General features: G+C 51.9%; 1 protein-coding gene across 2 annotated transcripts in view; it reads right to left on the bottom strand.

The window, feature by feature from the left end:
• Positions 1 to 2,549: 2,549 nt before the first annotated feature.
• Positions 2,550 to 17,979, bottom strand: part of PML (promyelocytic leukemia) — a 62,270-nt gene continuing 46,840 nt past the window's right edge. Inside the window, exons 5-9 of one of the 2 annotated variants that reach the window (XM_012801945.2) lie at positions 16,116 to 16,274; positions 15,422 to 15,680; positions 14,364 to 14,416; positions 4,605 to 4,755; positions 2,550 to 3,556 (exon numbers count right to left, since the gene is read on the bottom strand). In XM_012801945.2, the coding sequence (XP_012657399.1) occupies positions 2,853 to 3,556; positions 4,605 to 4,755; positions 14,364 to 14,416; positions 15,422 to 15,680; positions 16,116 to 16,274 (1,326 nt within the window). In that variant the 3' untranslated portion in view covers positions 2,550 to 2,852. Of the gene's footprint in view, positions 3,557 to 4,604; positions 4,756 to 12,088; positions 13,377 to 14,363; positions 14,417 to 15,421; positions 15,681 to 16,115; positions 16,275 to 17,979 lie in introns of those variants that run through there. The other variant, XM_023510000.1, reaches the window with a different exon arrangement.

The raw sequence follows: 17,979 nt of genomic DNA, 5'->3' as shown, positions 1-17,979 counted from the left end.
TGGGACAGATGGGTGGAGTTAAGTGTGGTGGCACTGATCCATTCCCATTAACTGGTGGCTTACCCAGGCCAGGGGAGGGCTAATTCCTATAATGCTTGTGGGAATTCCTGCAAGTACTAATGAAGTTCAATCTGTGACATCCAAAACAACATATTACTCACACATTACCAATGTCCTGGGCCTACTCCCACCTCTTTTTTTTAGGGTTTTACCAGTTGCTGTAGGGACATACAAGAGTGTAAGATTATCAAGCAGAAGGCAAAGTTATGCCAGACCGTGGTCCCTCATTCCTGACTCTGAGTAGATAATTTTTTTTTTTTTTTTTTTGAGACAGAGTCACTACGTTGCCCTCAGTAGAGTGCCATGGCACACTGGACAAGCACCCACTCACACATACCTGGAAAAGCCCCCTCCTCTCCAGGCAAGAGGCTTCTCAATGGCTCCTCTGGGGTGAGCCAAGCAGTCTGCAATTGGAGCATCAGGCACGCAAGAGTCACATCTTTATTAAAGGCTGAGACAGTGGCGACGGGGCAGAGTACCCCCCACCACATCTTTAACTAGAATGCATGGTGGGAATGGAAATCAGTGGACGCTGCTCAGCCCAGGGGTAGGCTGAAGGGAAGATGATATGAAGAGCTGCCTAAGTGCTGCACTGCCAGCACCATCAGCACAGCCAGGCTGGGCTCCCAGCCTCCTTCTTTCCCTCCATCCATCAGCCTATTTCCACAGGATCCTCAGAGCCAGTACAGGCTTTAACAGTCTGAAAATAGAATCTTACTTATTTATTTTAGAGACAGTTTTACTTTATCACCCTCAGCAGAGTGCCCTGGCATCACAGCTCACAGCAACCTCCAGCTCTTGGTCTTAGGTGATTCTCTTGCCTCAGCCTCCTGAGTAGCTGGGACTACAGGTGCCCGCCCAATGCCCAGCTATCTCTTTGTTGCAGTTTGGCTAGGGCTGGGTTTGAACTCACCACCCTTGGTATATGGGGCTGGCGCCCTACCCACTGAGCCACAAGCACCGCCCCAGAATCTTATTTTAAATTCATCTGAGTTCACTGTTAGAACCAGTACTCCCACTGGGGGAACAAGTTCCTACAGAATTCCTTAGTGGATCTTCAATGCACCTGGATGGGGCTGAGGCATAGGCACACAGATTTCACTGATGTGAAGGCTGAAGCCATCAGCCCTTAAGGATAAAGGCCTGGGCTGAGAAGCATCCTAGTATCAAGGAAGAGAGGGAGGAGGAAGGGACAGTGATTCTGCTAATTAGAGAAACAGCCCTGACCTGCTTGTGTACTTTTGCTGACCTCTGGTTTCACCCCAAGATTGGGGACCAATGGCATGGGATGGGAACTAGGCTTCAAGATGAGAAAGCTTCTTGTTCACTGCCTCAGAGGCCTGTTGTCCATTCCTAAAACCTTAGGATGGCACAGCTGGCTGGCAGCTCTGAGACTGTGCAGTCTAATCAACCCATTTTACAGATGGGGACACTGGAGCTCAGGAAGGGGCCTCATCCTAGGTCACACTCAATGCACACAGTCAGTAACAGAGACAGAATCTTCTCTGCTGTTGCACACTGAGAGAAAGGTGGTCTGGTCTATTAGAGCAGTGCTTCTCAAACTTACATATGCATTAGAATCATCTGGAGATGTGTTAACACAGATTGCTGGGTCCACCCTCAAAGGTTCTGATTCCAGAGGTCTAAGATAGAGCCCATGGCTCTGGATTTTAAGAAACTTTCAGGGATGCCAATGCTACGGGTCACTGCACTATAAGCTGAGTAGTGCTGGATATTCTCAGGACATTCCTTGGGGGGATTGAGGGTGAGGACAGTAAAGAGCCATGCTGGTAGGGGTCTCAGTGGCCTGAGGATCAAAGAGAAAGCCACGACTAAGTGAAGGCGTTTGTGTGGCCAGGAGGAAGCAAGAGTTGAAGGTCAGACTTTGGAAGTGACAGTGTCCATCTTTGATGATGGGAGGCTCCTTTAGAATGAAAGGGGAAGTGAAAAGAGTGGGCCTTCAGTAGGCAGAGGCTGAGAGAACCCAAACTCAGGATGGGCAGTTTGGTTTGAAAGGCACTTTGGGTACCTGTGGGTTGTTCCTGGGAGCTGTTGGCAGGTTCCCTGAGGCAATGGCTGGGGTCTGGGAATAGCTGCAAGGACTCATGGTGGTGGCAGGCAGGTGGCCTGGGGCAAGATTGGGGCCACTTAGAGAGCCCAGAGGTTAGGCCCTCCTCAATTAGGACTCCTCTGGTTCTGGTTCCTAGGGGAGGGCCCTAGCACCTGGTCTTCCCTTAGGGTGGTGGGTAGGTGCTTGTACTTGGAGCTTTCTCTGTAGGATTTTTTTTTTTTTTTTGAGACAGTCTCATGGAGTCATAGATTACAGCAACCTCAAACTCTTGGACTCGAGCAATCCTCTTGCCTTGGCCTTCCAAATAGCTGGGACTACAGGCACCTGCCACAATTCCCAGCTATTTTTAGAGATAGGGTCTCCCTCTTGCTCAGGCTGGTCTTGAACTCCTAAGCTCAGGCAACCTAGCCCCCTCAGCCTCCCAGAGTCCTAGGAATACAGGTGTGAGCCACCACACCCAGCCTCTATAGGATTTTTAGAGAAGGGGAATTGGATCCCAGAGAAAAGGAACTAATTTTGACCAAATAACAACTGAGTACTGGGTACAATGACCTGGGAGTGCTGTGATAGTAGGGCCAGGCTCAGGGAAACCCCACCCTTCTCTACCCACCAGAGACCACACACCAGTCATCCCTTCCTCTCAGCTCCACTGGAATGTTCTGCCTGCCAAGCTGTGGCCAATGAGAGAATAGACATCCTCCTCCCATGCCAAGGCCAAGCCCTATAGTAAGCTTTCAAAGTAGCTGCTGAGCGCCTGCAGCCTGAAAGCAGGCTGGTCTGGGTGCGACACCATAGACTGCAGGCTCAGGTAGCAGCTGTACTTCTTCAGGCCAGCCTGCCGGTCCCGGCGGTAGGCGCGCAGCAGCTCCAGGAAGCTGACGCTGTTGAGGGCCAGCAGGCGTGCCTCGGCCCAGGTCAGCATGGTTGCCTGCACCAGTGGGTGCAGGGACACGAAGCACTGCAGGGTACCAAAGGGGTAGACGTGCTGGGCTAACTGGGGCCCCGGGGAGACATCGAGGAGGTGGCACAGGTCACGCATGGCCAGCACAGTGGCCATGGCACTGTGCTTGCTCATGTTTCGAGCCAGGTAGGTCTTGGCCAGATTTTTGAGTTTGAAGCTGCTGGCCCCAGGCACGCACTTCCGGATGAGGGGCCGGGCAGCCAGAAAGCCTGAGATGGCCTCCTGAAATTCCCACAGCTTGTTAATGTCCTCCAGGGCCCAGAAGAAGTTCAGGAGGTCAGGCCCCCACAGCTTATAGCTGACCAGGATGGGGCAGCGCATGGAACTCAGGAAGTTGATGAAGTGCTTCAGCCCCACCTCCAGGGAGACAGCCTTGGAGTAGATAGTGTAGGCAGCCTTGGGCTCGATGACCACACGAAACTTGCTTTCCTGATTTACAGCTGCCAGCTGGCTAATCTTCTGGGCTGGCAGGAGAGAAGGGCACCGTGAGGCCCTGGGAGCATGGAAGGCACTGGGACCTCCAGGGCTGCTGACCTATCACCTAGAGATTCCACCAAGGGGTGTGCTGGCAAGCCAAACACCAGCCTCCCAACACAGCTCTGCCCCTGGCTCTGATGGGATGGGCCAGATGGGAGGTTGGGCTGCCCCCAGACACTCTGCTCACCTGCCTGGGAACCAGCTCTCCAGACCCCACCACTGGCTCAGAGTTTGCCAAACCCCTTGGGTCCAGGTCTCTCCTGTCTTCTACAGCTCTGCCCACTACCCCAGACCCTTCTACCTTTCCCTCTACTCCATGGCCCTTGGTCACAAAGCTAAGGGTCCCAGTCTGTCAGAGACCTAGGATGCATACAGCAGGCCCGCCCAGTCTATTGTACTCAGAGCAAGGCCCAGAGCTTCCTGCTGAGGTCTGCAAGTGACTTTCCTGTATTACAAAACACTTGCTCCCTCTATCTGGCTGGGCTAGCTCCATGCTGAGTCCATGCTGCAGAGCATGGCCCAGGGCTCCGGTTCAGGAAGAGGAATTGCAGGACCACGGCAAATACTGGAGGGAGTCAAGGGCTTCCAAGACCAAGAGTAATATATCTGTGACCTTGGCTCTGTTGGCAGCCCTGTGCACCCCCTGTGAGATGGGTCCTATACTCAGAAATGTGCCTGGTGCAAACAAAGGCCTTGCTAGCAATGGGCTCACAAGTTGTGTTTCTGTCTAGTGTTCCCAAGGCTCTTTGTCTATGAGAACAACTGCTCAGAGGTAAACTTGTAGAGACATCCGCATTCCCCCCCCCCCCCCCCCACAACAGGCACTGGTCAAGGCAGATACCCTTGTTCAAACCACCAAGTGACAAACCTGAGAGCCCAGGTAAGCTCTTGGCACCCAGGTACAGCTGGGCTCCCAGGTGTATCAATGACCAGAGCTTGGGACTCTCTGGGCCTCACAGATGACTCTGCCTGCAATCTTTTGGCAGCTCAGGGACTAAACTAGAAAGGAATGGAGGTGCCCCTAACAGAACCCACTTTCATTGTCAATCTTGAGGTCAAAGAAAACCAGGGGCCTGTCTTCTGCTTGGAGGTCGGTGAGGCTCTCGTCCAGGACCCCGAGGGAGCTGGGGCTGTCCAGTTGGAAGTCACTGGACTCGCTGCTGCTGTCGTCCTGCTCTCGGGAGGACTGCAACACAGAAAAACCCATAGGTCAGACCCTCAGCAGCCCTGGAGGTCCCAGTGCCTCCCATGTCCCCAGACCTTCACAGTGCCCTTCTCCCCTGCCCGGCCCAAAAGATTAGCCAGCCAGCAGCTGTAAATCAGGAAAGCAAGTTCTGTGTGGTCATCGAGTCCAAGGCCTTCTTCAGCATCTACTCCAAGGCTGTCTCCCTGGAGGTGGGGCTGAAGCACTTCAGAGGGCGAATGGAGCATACTGGTAAAGTGGGTGTGTACCCAGAACAAGTGTGTACACGTGGGGGGCACACAAGCAAGCTGCTATGTACATGAGAGGGTATATCATTGGGAAAAGGAATGTGTGTGTGCATAAACAGGTGTGAAGTGGGTGTGCCACATGTGAGGGTACATGTAAGTAGGTAAGAGAGGGTGTTTTTGGATGTGCAAGTGTGGGCATTAATGTGAGTGTCAAGTCCAAGTGTGCACACACAATGGGTATGAGCAGTAGGACTGAGTTGACACAGCACGTGAGAGTGGGAGAGAATAAGCCAGCGAATGTGTGCAGGGTGAGGTGTGCTGCTTGGGGAGGCTCAGGGAAGGGCCACCTGCTATGCCAGGCAGGCCTGACATGCCTGCTCCTAATTCCATCTCTCTGAGCAGCTTCAGAAAAAAATATCACAAACTTGGGACAAGAGGAAGGAGCCTCATCCTGAATCCCAGATGATTCTTTGAAAGGGGCCAGCAGCCTGGCCTCTCTTGTCTCCAAAGCTGAGGTCCCAGTGTCCTGCACAAAGGGGAAAGGAGGGCTATCTATTCAGCCTCCTGAGAGCCACATCTAGATGGACACACAGGAGGGTGGCAGTGAGAGAGCAGATGAGGAAGAAGCTAGACCTGGAGTCTGGAGACTCTCCTATCATTTACCTTTGGCCAGACTTAGAGAAGCCTGGGAGTTGCCTAAATGCCAGAGGCTCTGTAACCCTGAGGTCCTGGCAAGAACCTGAAAGGCCCCCAGGGGAGGAGCCAGCGAGAGGCCTCTCTAGCTCTGAGATCTTCCCAGAGGCTGGGATGACAGAGCAGGGCAGAGCCTCTGATGGTAATATGCAAAGTCAGTTGCTCATCATCTGCTCGGTTTAAGCCCAGATGTTTAGTCTTTGGTGACCAGCTCAGTACTTCGTATGAATGCCACCTGTGGACTTTAGCCAGAGGCCAGGAGGAAGGGATATGGCTAGTGTCACAGGTCTGGTTGGGACAGAGTCCAGAGCAGGCCTTGGCTAGTTCTTTATAGGCTGCCTCTGGCTTGTCAATGGAGTTGGTGTCACCTGGTACTGAAGCACTATGAATTCTGGCCTCTGGCTAATGTCCCTAACCTGGGAAACAATTAGCCTAAATCTTTCCACTGTCCAGGTGAAATATTTGTTTTTAACAAAACTTCAGACAGGAGAAAAGTCATTCCAACCACTAAGTAAGTTAAAATATGGTGGGTGGGTTTTCCTAGGAATGGCTGGGTCTGCTCCTCCTCACAGTCACAGACAGAAACACATTCACTATGACTCCATCAGAGCCGGTCCCGCCCCTCTGACGCACAAGGATTGCATAAGAGCATCTGCCCAATGTCTCCAGATTCTTGACACAGCGATGCTATCAAAAGCTGACTTCATGTTGTCTTCCTCCAATGTCCCCATCGTGTCTCATCTTCCTGACTCTGTTTCCTCCCTGTGAGGTGCCTTCCACAAGGAATCATTGCTAGATGGGGAACCAGAGACTCCACCTTCTCCCACTTAGGGAAAATCCAGTTGTTTTTGCTCTCCAGGCTCCTCCAGGCAGCAGTGCTCTGGCTTGGGTTGGTAGGAGGGGCTGGGCTCCTTCTTGCGAGTAATCTCGGTGGCTGAGTCCATGCTGCCACCCACTGACAGCACACTGGGCTTTTTCTTCTTCCTTCTGCTTTTTTGCTCCAAACATAACTGCAAAAGGCCCTTTGTGGCCTCAAATGTCTCCACCTATCTCCTCAGGCCTTACAGCCAGTCTTCTCACCTTCATGTCTGCTTTTCCAATAGTAGAGTTCCCGGAGAGCCACGCAGCTGTCTCTCTGAGCTGCCTCTCCCATCCTTACATCAGAGTCATGGCAGCGAGCAGAACCTCACTTTTAGAGCCTTCCACTGTTCTGGGGCCAGGGAAATATCCTTTGTCCTGAACTTACTGAAGCTGTCTTCTCTAAGGAAACCCTGCTGTCTCTCTTAATAAAAGGACACCCCTTTTCTGCTGAGTGTATCAGTGGAGGAAAGGTTGGATCTTTCAGCCCTGACTTCTCTTCCTCCAAGAGTCCTCTTGACCTGGGGGATTTCCATAAAGTATGACTAATCCATGGAGCCAGTCTCACTAGAGCTCCAGCCAGCTGTAAACTCAGTTCGCCCCGACCTACCTTAAACCCCACAGTACAGCTGGGGAGTACTTAAACAAGACCTTTCTTTCTTTTTTTTTTTTTTTTTTTTGAGACAGAGCCTCAAGCTGTCCCCCTGGGTAGAGTGCCGTGGCATTACAGCTCACAGCAACCTCCAACTCCTGGGCTCCAGCGAGTCTCTTGCCTCTGCCTCCCAAGTAGCTGGGACCACAGGCGCCCGCCACAACGCCCAGCTATTTTTTGGTTGCAGCCGTCATTGTTGTTTGGCGGGTCCGGGCTGGGGATTCTAACCCACCACCTTAGGTGTACGTGGCTGGCGTCTTAGCCGGTTGAGCTATAGGCGCCGAGCCAACAAGACCTTTCTAAAGACTTAGTTTGCCAACAGGGCAGTCAGACTCAGGGTCATCTGAAAACATCCTTCCCTCCCTGCTCATCAAGGGACACACTCCTATTCTGCCCCCAACCCCATTCCCTAGCCTATTCCACTTATCAGGATAATTAGGTAGGGGGTAGCGGAGCAGAGAGGACAGTCATCAGTAAAGGCTGACATTTGCTTGGAAGAGGGGCAGAAAGAAATGAGTGGGGAGCAGAGATGCAACCTATGCATAAGGATTCAGCACTGAAGGGGAAACCTTCGCATGCCACGGAGTGGGAGGCAGCTGGTGCCAAAAGAAAAGGGGAAGAGGGATTGCACTGCTGCTGGTTAGGAGCGAGATTTCCAGTAAATGCTGAAAATTTATTATGCTTGGTTAATGGACTGTTTCTTTGAAGGCAAGACTGAACTTACATTGAGCCTCGTGGGAGCTAGCATTTTTTTCAGGATACACAGCAACTAGGATACATGTGCAATTTGTTCACAGGTATACCTAGCTCACTTCTCTTCATTGCAGAACTCACTGTCGTAGCAGGGCAACTGCATCCAGCTCAACATAGCAGGTAGAGTAGCTATAAGGGCGTTCATAGAAAGTGGCTGGCTTGGCATTTTGATCACCTTCCAAAGTCTAGGAGGTTCATCGGGGAAGATCCAGCCTGGCCTCTCTCCTGCTGTATCATACCCAGTGTCTAAATGTCATCTCCATCCGAGGCTGCTGCACAGACAAATGAACTGCATTCCTCTGATACAGACGTGCAACTGTGTCCCCCAATTCAGTGCTCCCTGACATTGGCTATACATTAAAAAAACTTAAAATTCTTGAAGCCCAGGTTGTACCCCAGACTGTTTCACTAGAATATCTGGGTAGGACCCAGAAATCTATAGTTTTTCAAACTCCCCTGCGTACAGCCAGGCTTGAGAATGATTGTGAGATCCCAATCACTGACTCATTCCAGGTTTGCTCATCAGCCAAACAGACACAAGCAAGCCAAACACATTCCTAGTCAGCATCTGGCTGACTAGGAAAATACCTAATATCTAACAGTAATATTATCTAACAGTAGTATTAGGAAAATACCTAATATCTAACAGTAATGCTTATCAAGAACCCCCAAGCTCTGAACAGCTTATCTGAGCACCCAAGCTTCAGCCACAGCTGGGATCAGTATGGGACACATGAATTGCTGCTTTTTGCAGATACAAAACCTTGGCTCTTGCAAAATCTCAAAAGCCCTGGGGAAACAGCACTTGGATACATGAACTAGACCACACTGTCCACTAGCCTGTGGCCTCTGCTGCCCTTCTGCCTATTGTCCTGGCATGTTCTTCCCACACATGCACTCATCAGCACTCACCAGTGGTGCAAGCTGGCCACTCCCCACAGGCCTCGCTTCCTATGCCAACTAAATCTGCCTGGGGCTGTCACCTCACCTGGGCCCCTTCCTGCTTCCACCTAGTTCTGCTACTGGTGCCATTGAGCCACTGATCTGTCACAAAAATGAGTGAGAACACCTATCTTCCCTGTTTTGTGTCCTAAAGCAGGGGCCCCATGGTAGAGGCATTGCTGACCCCCAACAAACAGTTTTAAAGCAAAGTACTCACCCCAGGTCCTTTTCAACCAGGCCTGGGACTCACTCCTCCAGCCCAGGACTATGCCTTACTGCCTCTCACTCCTCCTTGTGCAAAGAGTATCTCACCAAACCCCTAGAGAGACATAGCTGAAGCTCAAAGGAGGAACACCCAAGTGCCCTGGGTACTCTTGGTACCAATGCTAGCAGACCAGTATTCTACAACCTCCCTCACTGTAAGGTCAGATAGGGGCACAGAGCTGGGTAGGATGGGCTATGTGGGAGGTGGTGACACCTTATGAATATCATCACCCTGGCCCTTCCCTCTATGCCAGGGAATAGCAATTTGCAGGGGGGTTGCTGAAGGTACTCTAGGGACACTAGGGGTCTGGAAGGGACCTAGAAGGTGGGTGAGACATGCACAATGGAAACCTAGTCTGTTGGAATTTTAAATATATTTTTTAAAGTTTGGACTCCTGCAATGGTTAATTTTTGAAACGTGTGTCTAAAGAATATACACACAAAAGCAACAGTCCCCTGGCTCTCTCTCCATATTCCCAGGCCCATTCTCTAAAGCAGGCATCCTCAAACTACAGCCTGCAGGCCCCATGTGGCCCACCTACGACATTTATCCCACCCGCTGGGTGTTTTTGCTGCCGCTGCCTGTCCTGCTTAGCAGCCGACTCATTCTGGCGCCCGCAGTCTGGCCCTCCAAAGGTCTGAGGGACAGTGAACTGGCCCCCTGTTTAAAAAGTTTGAGGACCCCTGCTAAAGCAGCAGTTCTCAACCTGTGGGTTGCGACCCCTTTGTAACAATGAAAGTACATCACTACATCACGGCATTAGGAAGGTTGAGAACCACTGCTCTAAAGTGAGCAATGGCTCCTAGGTCTATAATTCTACAAAACCATGAGTGTACATATACACCTCACCTAGCCTCAGGCCTCCCCTGCCGCTCTCCACTGCCCATCGCGGAAGCTCCCCTTCTCCCCTCCCCAAACAGTGCTGGTTTCAGTTTCTCCATGACATCTAGTGGACCACTGGCATTCTTTTTTTTTTTTTTTTTTTTTGGAGACAGAGCCTCAAGCTGTCCCCCTGGGTAGAGTGCCGTGGCATTACAGCTCACAGCAACCTCCAACTCCTGGGCTCAAGCGAGTCTCCTGCCTCCGCCTCCCAAGTAGCTGGGACCACAGGCGCCCGCCACAACGCCCGGCTATTTTTTGGTTGCAGCCGTCATTGTTGTTTGGCGGGTCCAGGCTGGGGATTCGAACCCGCCACCTTAGGTGTACGTGGCTGGCGCCTTAGCCGGTTGAGCTATAGGCGCCGAGCCGACCACTGGCATTCTAATCCCTTCTCCATCCTTCCTTCCCAGGCTTCTACCTCCACCCAGGGTAGCTTTAATCTTACCTAGATTATGGGATGGAAAGAAGTGCCCAGATTTCAGAGGAATTCAGACCCTGGAAAGACAAGACTCATGAACTGACTGGATGTTCGGGACAGTCAAGAGTGCAGGGTCCTGGGTGGCTTTGGGGTCATGCAAGTGGGTACAGTGGAGTACCTCACTGAGAGGAAGAGGTACTGGCCTGGCAGGCAGGTGCTAGTGCCACACAGCCCCTGGGCAGTAAGGGAAGTGGGCTGTGTGGCTTAGACCACCTAGGAGCATACAGACTAAAAAGAAATGAGGCCCCAGCCCCGAGCTGGAAGCACACCACATCTCAGGGAACAAAGACGCCTGGGGGGGGGGGTTTGAGAAGTACCCAGAGTCACAGGGGGATACCCTCCCGAAGCTGAGGAAAGCAATCTTTCCGGCAGCAGGGTCTAATGCCAGTCAAGAGTAATAAATGGGACCACTGGACTGAGAGGCATGGCGACAAGCCTCAGTGCTAGCGGGCAGGGCTCACTGCCATGGTGGGAAGGGGCCAGGAGAGGCAGGGCAATGAGGGTGTTGAGGGGCAAACAAGGGGAAGCAGGGGTGGGTGAGATTTCTGAGATGGGGAAGATCTCATCAGAGTGTTTCATTCAGATAAGGTGGCAGCTTGACACAGCTTGAGATGGTGCAGGAGCTGCAGAGGAGCAGATAGAGTGAGGCTCCCTAGGGATTAGAGGGCTGAGGCCAGGAGACCAGGGTGAGCCCTGGAGGAAGGGGGACATCATGGGAAGGAGTGTCATGGGGACAGATAAATCTCTAATTAGGTGGCAAGAGGCCAACTATCTCCACACCATCGGAGGGCTCCTGTCTTCTCCTTGGGACAGAAGGGGCAGCCATCAGCTGAGGTGAGGGTCAGGATGTGGCCAGAACAAGGGAGGTGGAGGGGTGTGCTGCCCTCTGTGGCCAAGGACCATCAACTGTACCTTCCCAGCAGTGTGGCTTTTCTCCAATAGATCTCGGCCTCCTGGCGGCAGCACAGAAGCAGCAAGGGATTGAATCCTTCCATGATTTTCTGCCGGGCAGGGAGCTGAGATCCTGGTGAAAGGCTGGCTGAAATGGGGACCACACTAGCTAGAGGGAGGTAAGGGCAGGATGGCCGAGAGCTTAAGAAACAGGAGGCTGTGGTCAGTGTCCGAGGGGCCAGTTGAGACATGTACACTGCTCAGTACACAAGGCTGGCAGCTGAAGCAGAATGGGTGAAGATCTTTTAGAGAGGTCGAATGGAAACCAGGGTGGTGGATGCTGAAGTCACCCAGGAGGCAGAGGCTCAAATCTTCCCTCCATGAGGGCAAGGCAGGTGCGTGTCTGAGATGAGGTCAGGAGAGTGGTGTCCATCACAGGAGCTGGAACTCAAAGGCACAGGAAGTCTTCCCTGATGGCAGGGACCAGAACAGTCCAGAGGCACAGGAGGTCTTGATGCCACCTCCCACCTCTGTTATTCACAAGTATGAGAGAAAAGGGGACATGGAAGGGAACCCAGAGGACTAAGTTCCAGTGTAAGGAGAAGACAACAACCACCTGCAGGAAAGAGCTCAGTCCACCAGGGATGGTCACGGAATAAGGGTTCTTCACAAGGGTGATCATTCAACAAGTATTTATTGAGCAACCACTTCTGCCAGGTCTTGGGAGGGACAGTCCTTGTGTTCATGGGGCTTAGATCCTGAAGAGGCCCAAAGGCTTGGGGACAGCAAATGGGATATGGAAGGCTATGCTATTTGTGGGGGTACTCAGGATACAGGAGGGTGCAGAATGAGGCTTCTTTCGTGGGCAGAGAGGCCCGTAATGGTGATCTGATGTCAGCCACCCTGTCAGCCTTCCCCTCTTGACTGGAGAGGACTCAAGTTTTCCAGCCCAGAGGTGCACACAGCCATTCATTTTTTTGGTTTATTTTTTGACCAAGAGTTAATGAATCCCCACTATGTACATAGACTTTAAGAGCACAGGCTGGAGGCAGTTCAGTGACTAGGACACAGACCTTGAACTGCAAAATTATAAGAGGGAAGGACTCAGGGCTTTCAGAGGCCTGTTTGAGCAGGGCCTGGGCTCAGGCTGGTGGGGGGCCTCTTGGGAGGGCAGGGTGGTGGCACCATAACTGGAGAGGCCTCCAGTGGGACTTGAGGATTCATGGGGGCTCTGTCAGAATTCTCAAGGGGAACTCCTGTCCCAAGAACTTGGAGTGCTCTTCCTCCCCCTGAACCTCCTATGGAAGAGGCACCAAGCTGGGATGCCACGGAAGAAAAAGGGAGAGCAAAAAATTGGCTGAGCCACCGGGACACAGGGGAGTCCCTGAGGGAGCGGCCACGGGAGCGCACAGACCTTCGGACCCCACGGCGTGGGCTGATGCCCCTGTTCAGGTGGGTAGGCTGCTCCTGGGCAAGATGGTCAGGAGGCCCTTGGGTGGCAGGGGTGGGAGCTTGGACCACATAGGAAGATGAAGACCACCGGGAACCACGGTGCATTCGGAGGGGCAAGTGGCTGGCGTGACGAAAGTGGGTGGTTCTTTGTGCTCTGTGCAACAGGAGACTGATCCCGCGGTGGACAGCAGGCTCCTGGTGCTCAGCAGGCTGGCTGGGAGGCATAGCATCAGGGATGACAGCTTGCTCAGAGGGATGGTGGGGAGACCAAGCTGGGGGGCGGCATGTGCCAGTGGGCAGGCAGAAGGCCCGGTGGTGGTGGGGATAGAATGATCCTCTTGCTCTCTGCAGGGAGTGGGCTGGCAAGGACTGTGGTGGCTCTGCGCTCTCCATGGGCTCTGCACTCTCCATGGGCTCAGTGCTCTCCATGGGCTCAGTGCTCTCCGTGGGCTCAGCGCTCTCCGTGGGCTCAGCACTCTCCATGGACTCAGTGCTCTCCGTGGGCTCCACGCACTTTCCAATACAGAACCTCAGACTGAGGGCTGGAAGGGACTTCCGGGGCCACCCAATAATCTTTTACTCTATTCAGATCCCCTTTTTCCTTGGACAGGTGAAAGCCCAGCCTCTACTGACAAACCTCCAGGGACAGAAGGGTCACTACCCAGGAAGACACTTGTTTCACTGTGGAATGGCATTTTGGGACTTTTTTGGTTTTGTTTTTGAGGGGGGGAGTTTGTTTGTTTTCTGAGACAGGGTCTCACTCTGCCACCCTGGCTAGCGTGCTGTGGTGTTATCATAGCTCATAGCAACCTTAAACTATTGGGCTCAAGTGATCCTCCTGCCTCAGCCTCCCACGTATGCCATGATGCCCAACTAGTTTTTCTATTTTTGGTAGCGATAGGGTCTTGCTTTTGCTCAGGCTGGTCTCAAACTCCTGAGCTCAGACAATCCACCCACCTCAGCCTCCCAGAGTGCTAAGATTACAGGCGTGAGCCACCACATCCAACCTTGTGGGATGGCTTTCAAGTTCTTTCTTACATGGAGTCAATGCTCACTTGTTTGGCCCATAACTGGCGATGCCCCATGGCCTCACACCTCTTTACTGGCCCTCACTGGCTGCCATTAACCAGGCAATGAATGATTGTCCAGCCCTCCTCTATGAGGACTTAGAGGACAGAAAAGGCATAAGGAAGCTCCAGCCAAAGGCCTTGGACATTCCAGAAAAGAAACAGGTCTCTGAAGGGTAGCCCACTACAAGCATTTCAGAATACATATGGCTACTGAAGGCTCTTGCCCTGGTGTAGTGGGAGGGCCAGGACTGTACAGGCATGTGGGTGACAGCATTTAGAGACTATCCTGAAAACAGTTTAGGACTCATTAATTTGCTGAGAGATTCCCTAAGCTCAAGCCATGTCTAAGAGTCACCTGCTATTGCTGTCCCCCCTGGGACCTGGGATGGGGGCAGGCAGAGTCCTGGGACCAAACTTCTGGGCCACTCACCGAGTGTTCTGCATCTGAGTCTTCCGAGCTGCTGATCACAAAGACGCAATTCTCTGAAATAGAGTGGGAGAGATGGCATTAGGCGCTGCCCAGGATGCACGTGGAAGGCTGAGGCATTCAGCTGGGGGGATCCTTGCAGGCTAGGGGGCTGGAAGTTGGTGGATGCCCTGCGGGGGATGTGAACATTCACTGTGTGTCCCAGTGTGGATCTGCTTTGGGTTTGGCTTAATGGGTTTCCATCATTTCTTGCTGTGCCTCAACTGTGCACATCTAATTAAGCTATTGGCCCTGAGTCCAGAGTTCGATCCCTGCACAGGAGGCTGCACCATCACCAGCTGGTCTGGAACTTTTTTGCATATTGCTTTGTCCCAATTCTCAGCCCCATGAAGTGGGACGTGCAGAGTTAAAAGATGCTTCATCTGGTTATTCACACTCTTTAATTACCAAAGGCATTTGTGGGTAAGGAAGTTCCCCCAGGGCTCAGGGTGTAACTATGGCTGGAGCTCAGTCTGGGGAGCCAGAATGAAGAACAAAGCTGTACCTAGGGTGAGGCAGATCCAAGAAGAACTCTTTTGTTCCGGAATTCTCTGGGTTGACCTCATCTCCTGCCCAAGGACTGACTCCCCATCTCAGACAAATGAGACCCTCAGGTGGGTGGTCTTTACAGAAAACTTGGGGAAATGATGGGTGTGGACTTTAAGTCCTCTCTGGGAACATACTAGGCATCCACCAAGAGACACTTCTTGGGGAGATCTGCCCTGCACAGCAGCATGATGCTGAGCATTGTGAGATTAATGTTTTGGGACAAGGATGCATAAAATTATTTAGCTGACCTCCTTGGACAGCCCACACTGTAATTATAGCACAGCACATGATAAACTGTATCAGAGTCTGAAGCCTAGGCAAACTGAGGGCTATTCCATGGTAGGTCAGAGCAGGACACACAAGGGCCTCCCGTTGGCTTTGGGCTCCCTGAGTGGGGTAAGAATGCAGAAGAGGCCCCCTCGCCCCAACCCTGGAGGGTAGCTCACAGGCTGCTACCCCACCCAGCTCCCTACCTGCCTCCTCAATGTCATCGGTCCCATGGCTGCTGTTGAGTGAGGAAATGTCAGCTTCTTTGATGGGGGTCTTAGGGCTGGGCAGCCCATCCAGGTGGGGTGGTGAGACTGCCCTGGAGGTGCTGGGCCTGGGCTGCTCAGAGGAGTTCAGAGCCAACTTTGCTTCCTTATCCTCCTCAGACTCCATCTTGATGACCTTTCTGGGGCATTCAGTTTGGCAGGACTTCCTCTTCTGGGGGACGGCTATCTTGGGGATCTCCTGCACAAAGAGGAGTCACAAGGCCAGGTCAGTGCCTCCAGGGCCTGGTGGGCAGAGCCCATGAGCTCTTTGCTCCCACAGGCCCCTCTGCCATTGAGCCCTCTCCTGTTCTTGGCCATGCAGATCATGCCACTCTGCAGAAAGAAAGCACTCCTAGGCTGGTCCTGGTTGCCAACCGCCAATCTCTACTGGCCTCTAACAGCCCTAGGTGTCTCAGAGTCCTCCCATCCCTACTCCCAGGCATGAGCCACTCCCAGCCCAACGGGAGTTTCCTGACCATGCAGCCAAAAGCAAGAGAGGGCACAAAGATGGTGCAGAGGAGCACTTCCCGGTGAAGAGCTGATAAGGGCTCAGATTGTCACCCTAGTGCCACCTCACCATCTTGGTGGAATCTGGGGCTTCTAGAAGGGAGGCACAGGCTATCCAGAACCTTACCTCTCTGTAGGAGGAGTCTTTGATGGAGTAGGCATACATTGGCTTAGGGTGTGCCCCAGGCACGGACTGTACCACTGCCATACATTGGTTTTCAGCCAGCTCCAAGGCCGTGGCCTCGGCCTGGGCCTGCATCTGCACTCTCTGGGGTACCTCCTCAGGCTACAAAGGCAGGAAAATAGAGTCAGAAATGCCCAGGCAACAAACCCAGGGCAAGGGATCCCAGATCTATGGTCGGCCCAATCCTAGAGCCTCACTCTGTCACATGATCAGGCTCCCCAGTGCAAAGCTCAGGGCTCACTGGGGATAAGGAGTCCTCACCAAACCCTCTGTGATGGCCTCTCCTTCTGCCCCTGGGTTGCTGGTGCCCAGGGACCACTTCAATTCTTGAGTGTCCTAACAGCACTGGCAGAGGCCACAGGGATCACACTGCCCAACTCCTCCTCCAGATATGCTCAACAGCCTAGCCACACTTACACGCATCCAGGGACAGAGTGCTCATTACTGGTAGAAGCAGCAGCTCCAACAGGTGCAAGATTCTAGCAGTGAGAAAACCCTCCCATTGAGCTGCCAGTACCCTCCCTATGACCTTAACTCCTCCCCTTTGGCCTCAACTCTAAGTTGGCCACAAGTTGGACAAATTACTCAAAACTGAACCGGTCTCAGTTCTCCTGTGTAAAATAGGAATAATAGCATCTATCTCATATGGTAATATGGATGTAATGTAATTATATTAGCAAAATGTTTAGAAGAGCACCTGGTACATAGAAAGTATCTCTCATGATGGTGATGATGATACAGATGGTGAGAAATACTGTCTTCATTTCTACTCTGTGCCAGGCACTGCTTCACATACTCATTTTTTTTTTTTTTTTAAGACAGAATCTCACTATATCGCCCTTGGTAGAGTGCTGTGGTATCACAGCTCACAGCAACCTCCAATCTTGGGCTTAAGTGATTCTCTTGCCTCAGCCTCCCAAGCAGCTGGGACCACCAGTGCCTGCCACAATGCCTGGCTATTTTTTGTTGTAGTTGTCATTGTTGTTTAGCTGGTCTGAGCCAGGTTTGAACCCGCCACCCTTGGTGTATATGGCTGGCACCGTAACTTCTTTGCTACAGGCACCAAGCCTGCACACAAACTCATCTTAAATGAAGTACAGGCAGGTCCTCAAAAAGCTAAATACAGGCCGGGCATGGTGGCTCACAACTATAATCCTAGTGCTTTGGGAGGCTGAGGCAGGTGGATTGCTTGAGTTCAGGAGTTCAAGACCAGCCTGAGCAAAAGTGAAACCCCATTTCTACTAAACATAGAAAAAAATAGCCAGGTGTTGTGGCAGGCGCCTGTAGTCCCAGCTACTCTGGAGACTGAGGCAGGAGGATCCCTTGAACCCAAGAGTTTGAGGCTGCTATGAGCTATGATACCACAACACCCTACTGAGGAAGACAAAGTGAGACTATGTTTCAAAAATATATATATATAAATATATAATTACCATCATTTTATGACCCACCAAATCTACTTGTAAGTATGCATACCCAAAAGTACTAAAAACAGATGTTCAAACAAATACTTGTACATAAATGTTCATAGCAGCACTACTCACAATAGCCAAAAGGTAGAAACAAACCAAATGGCTATCCAGTGATGAATGGATGAACAAAATGTGGTGCATCCACGCAATGGGATATTACTCAGCCATAAAAAGTAATGGAGTACCAATATGTACAACATGGATGTGCCTCGAACATACTATGCTAGAGGGAAAAAGCCAGACACAAAACACATCCCGCATGATTCCATTTATATGAAATATACAGAATAGCTAAATCTAAAACAACAGAAAGTAAATTGGTGGTTGCCAGGAGA

The sequence above is a fragment of the Otolemur garnettii genome, unplaced genomic scaffold (assembly GCF_000181295.1).
Source record: "Otolemur garnettii isolate 467f Iridium unplaced genomic scaffold, OtoGar3 scaffold00011, whole genome shotgun sequence".
In the NCBI taxonomy this organism is placed as follows: domain Eukaryota; kingdom Metazoa; phylum Chordata; class Mammalia; order Primates; family Galagidae; genus Otolemur; species Otolemur garnettii.
Note: the sequence above shows the minus strand (reverse complement) of the source record. Positions and strands in the feature narration are given on the sequence as shown.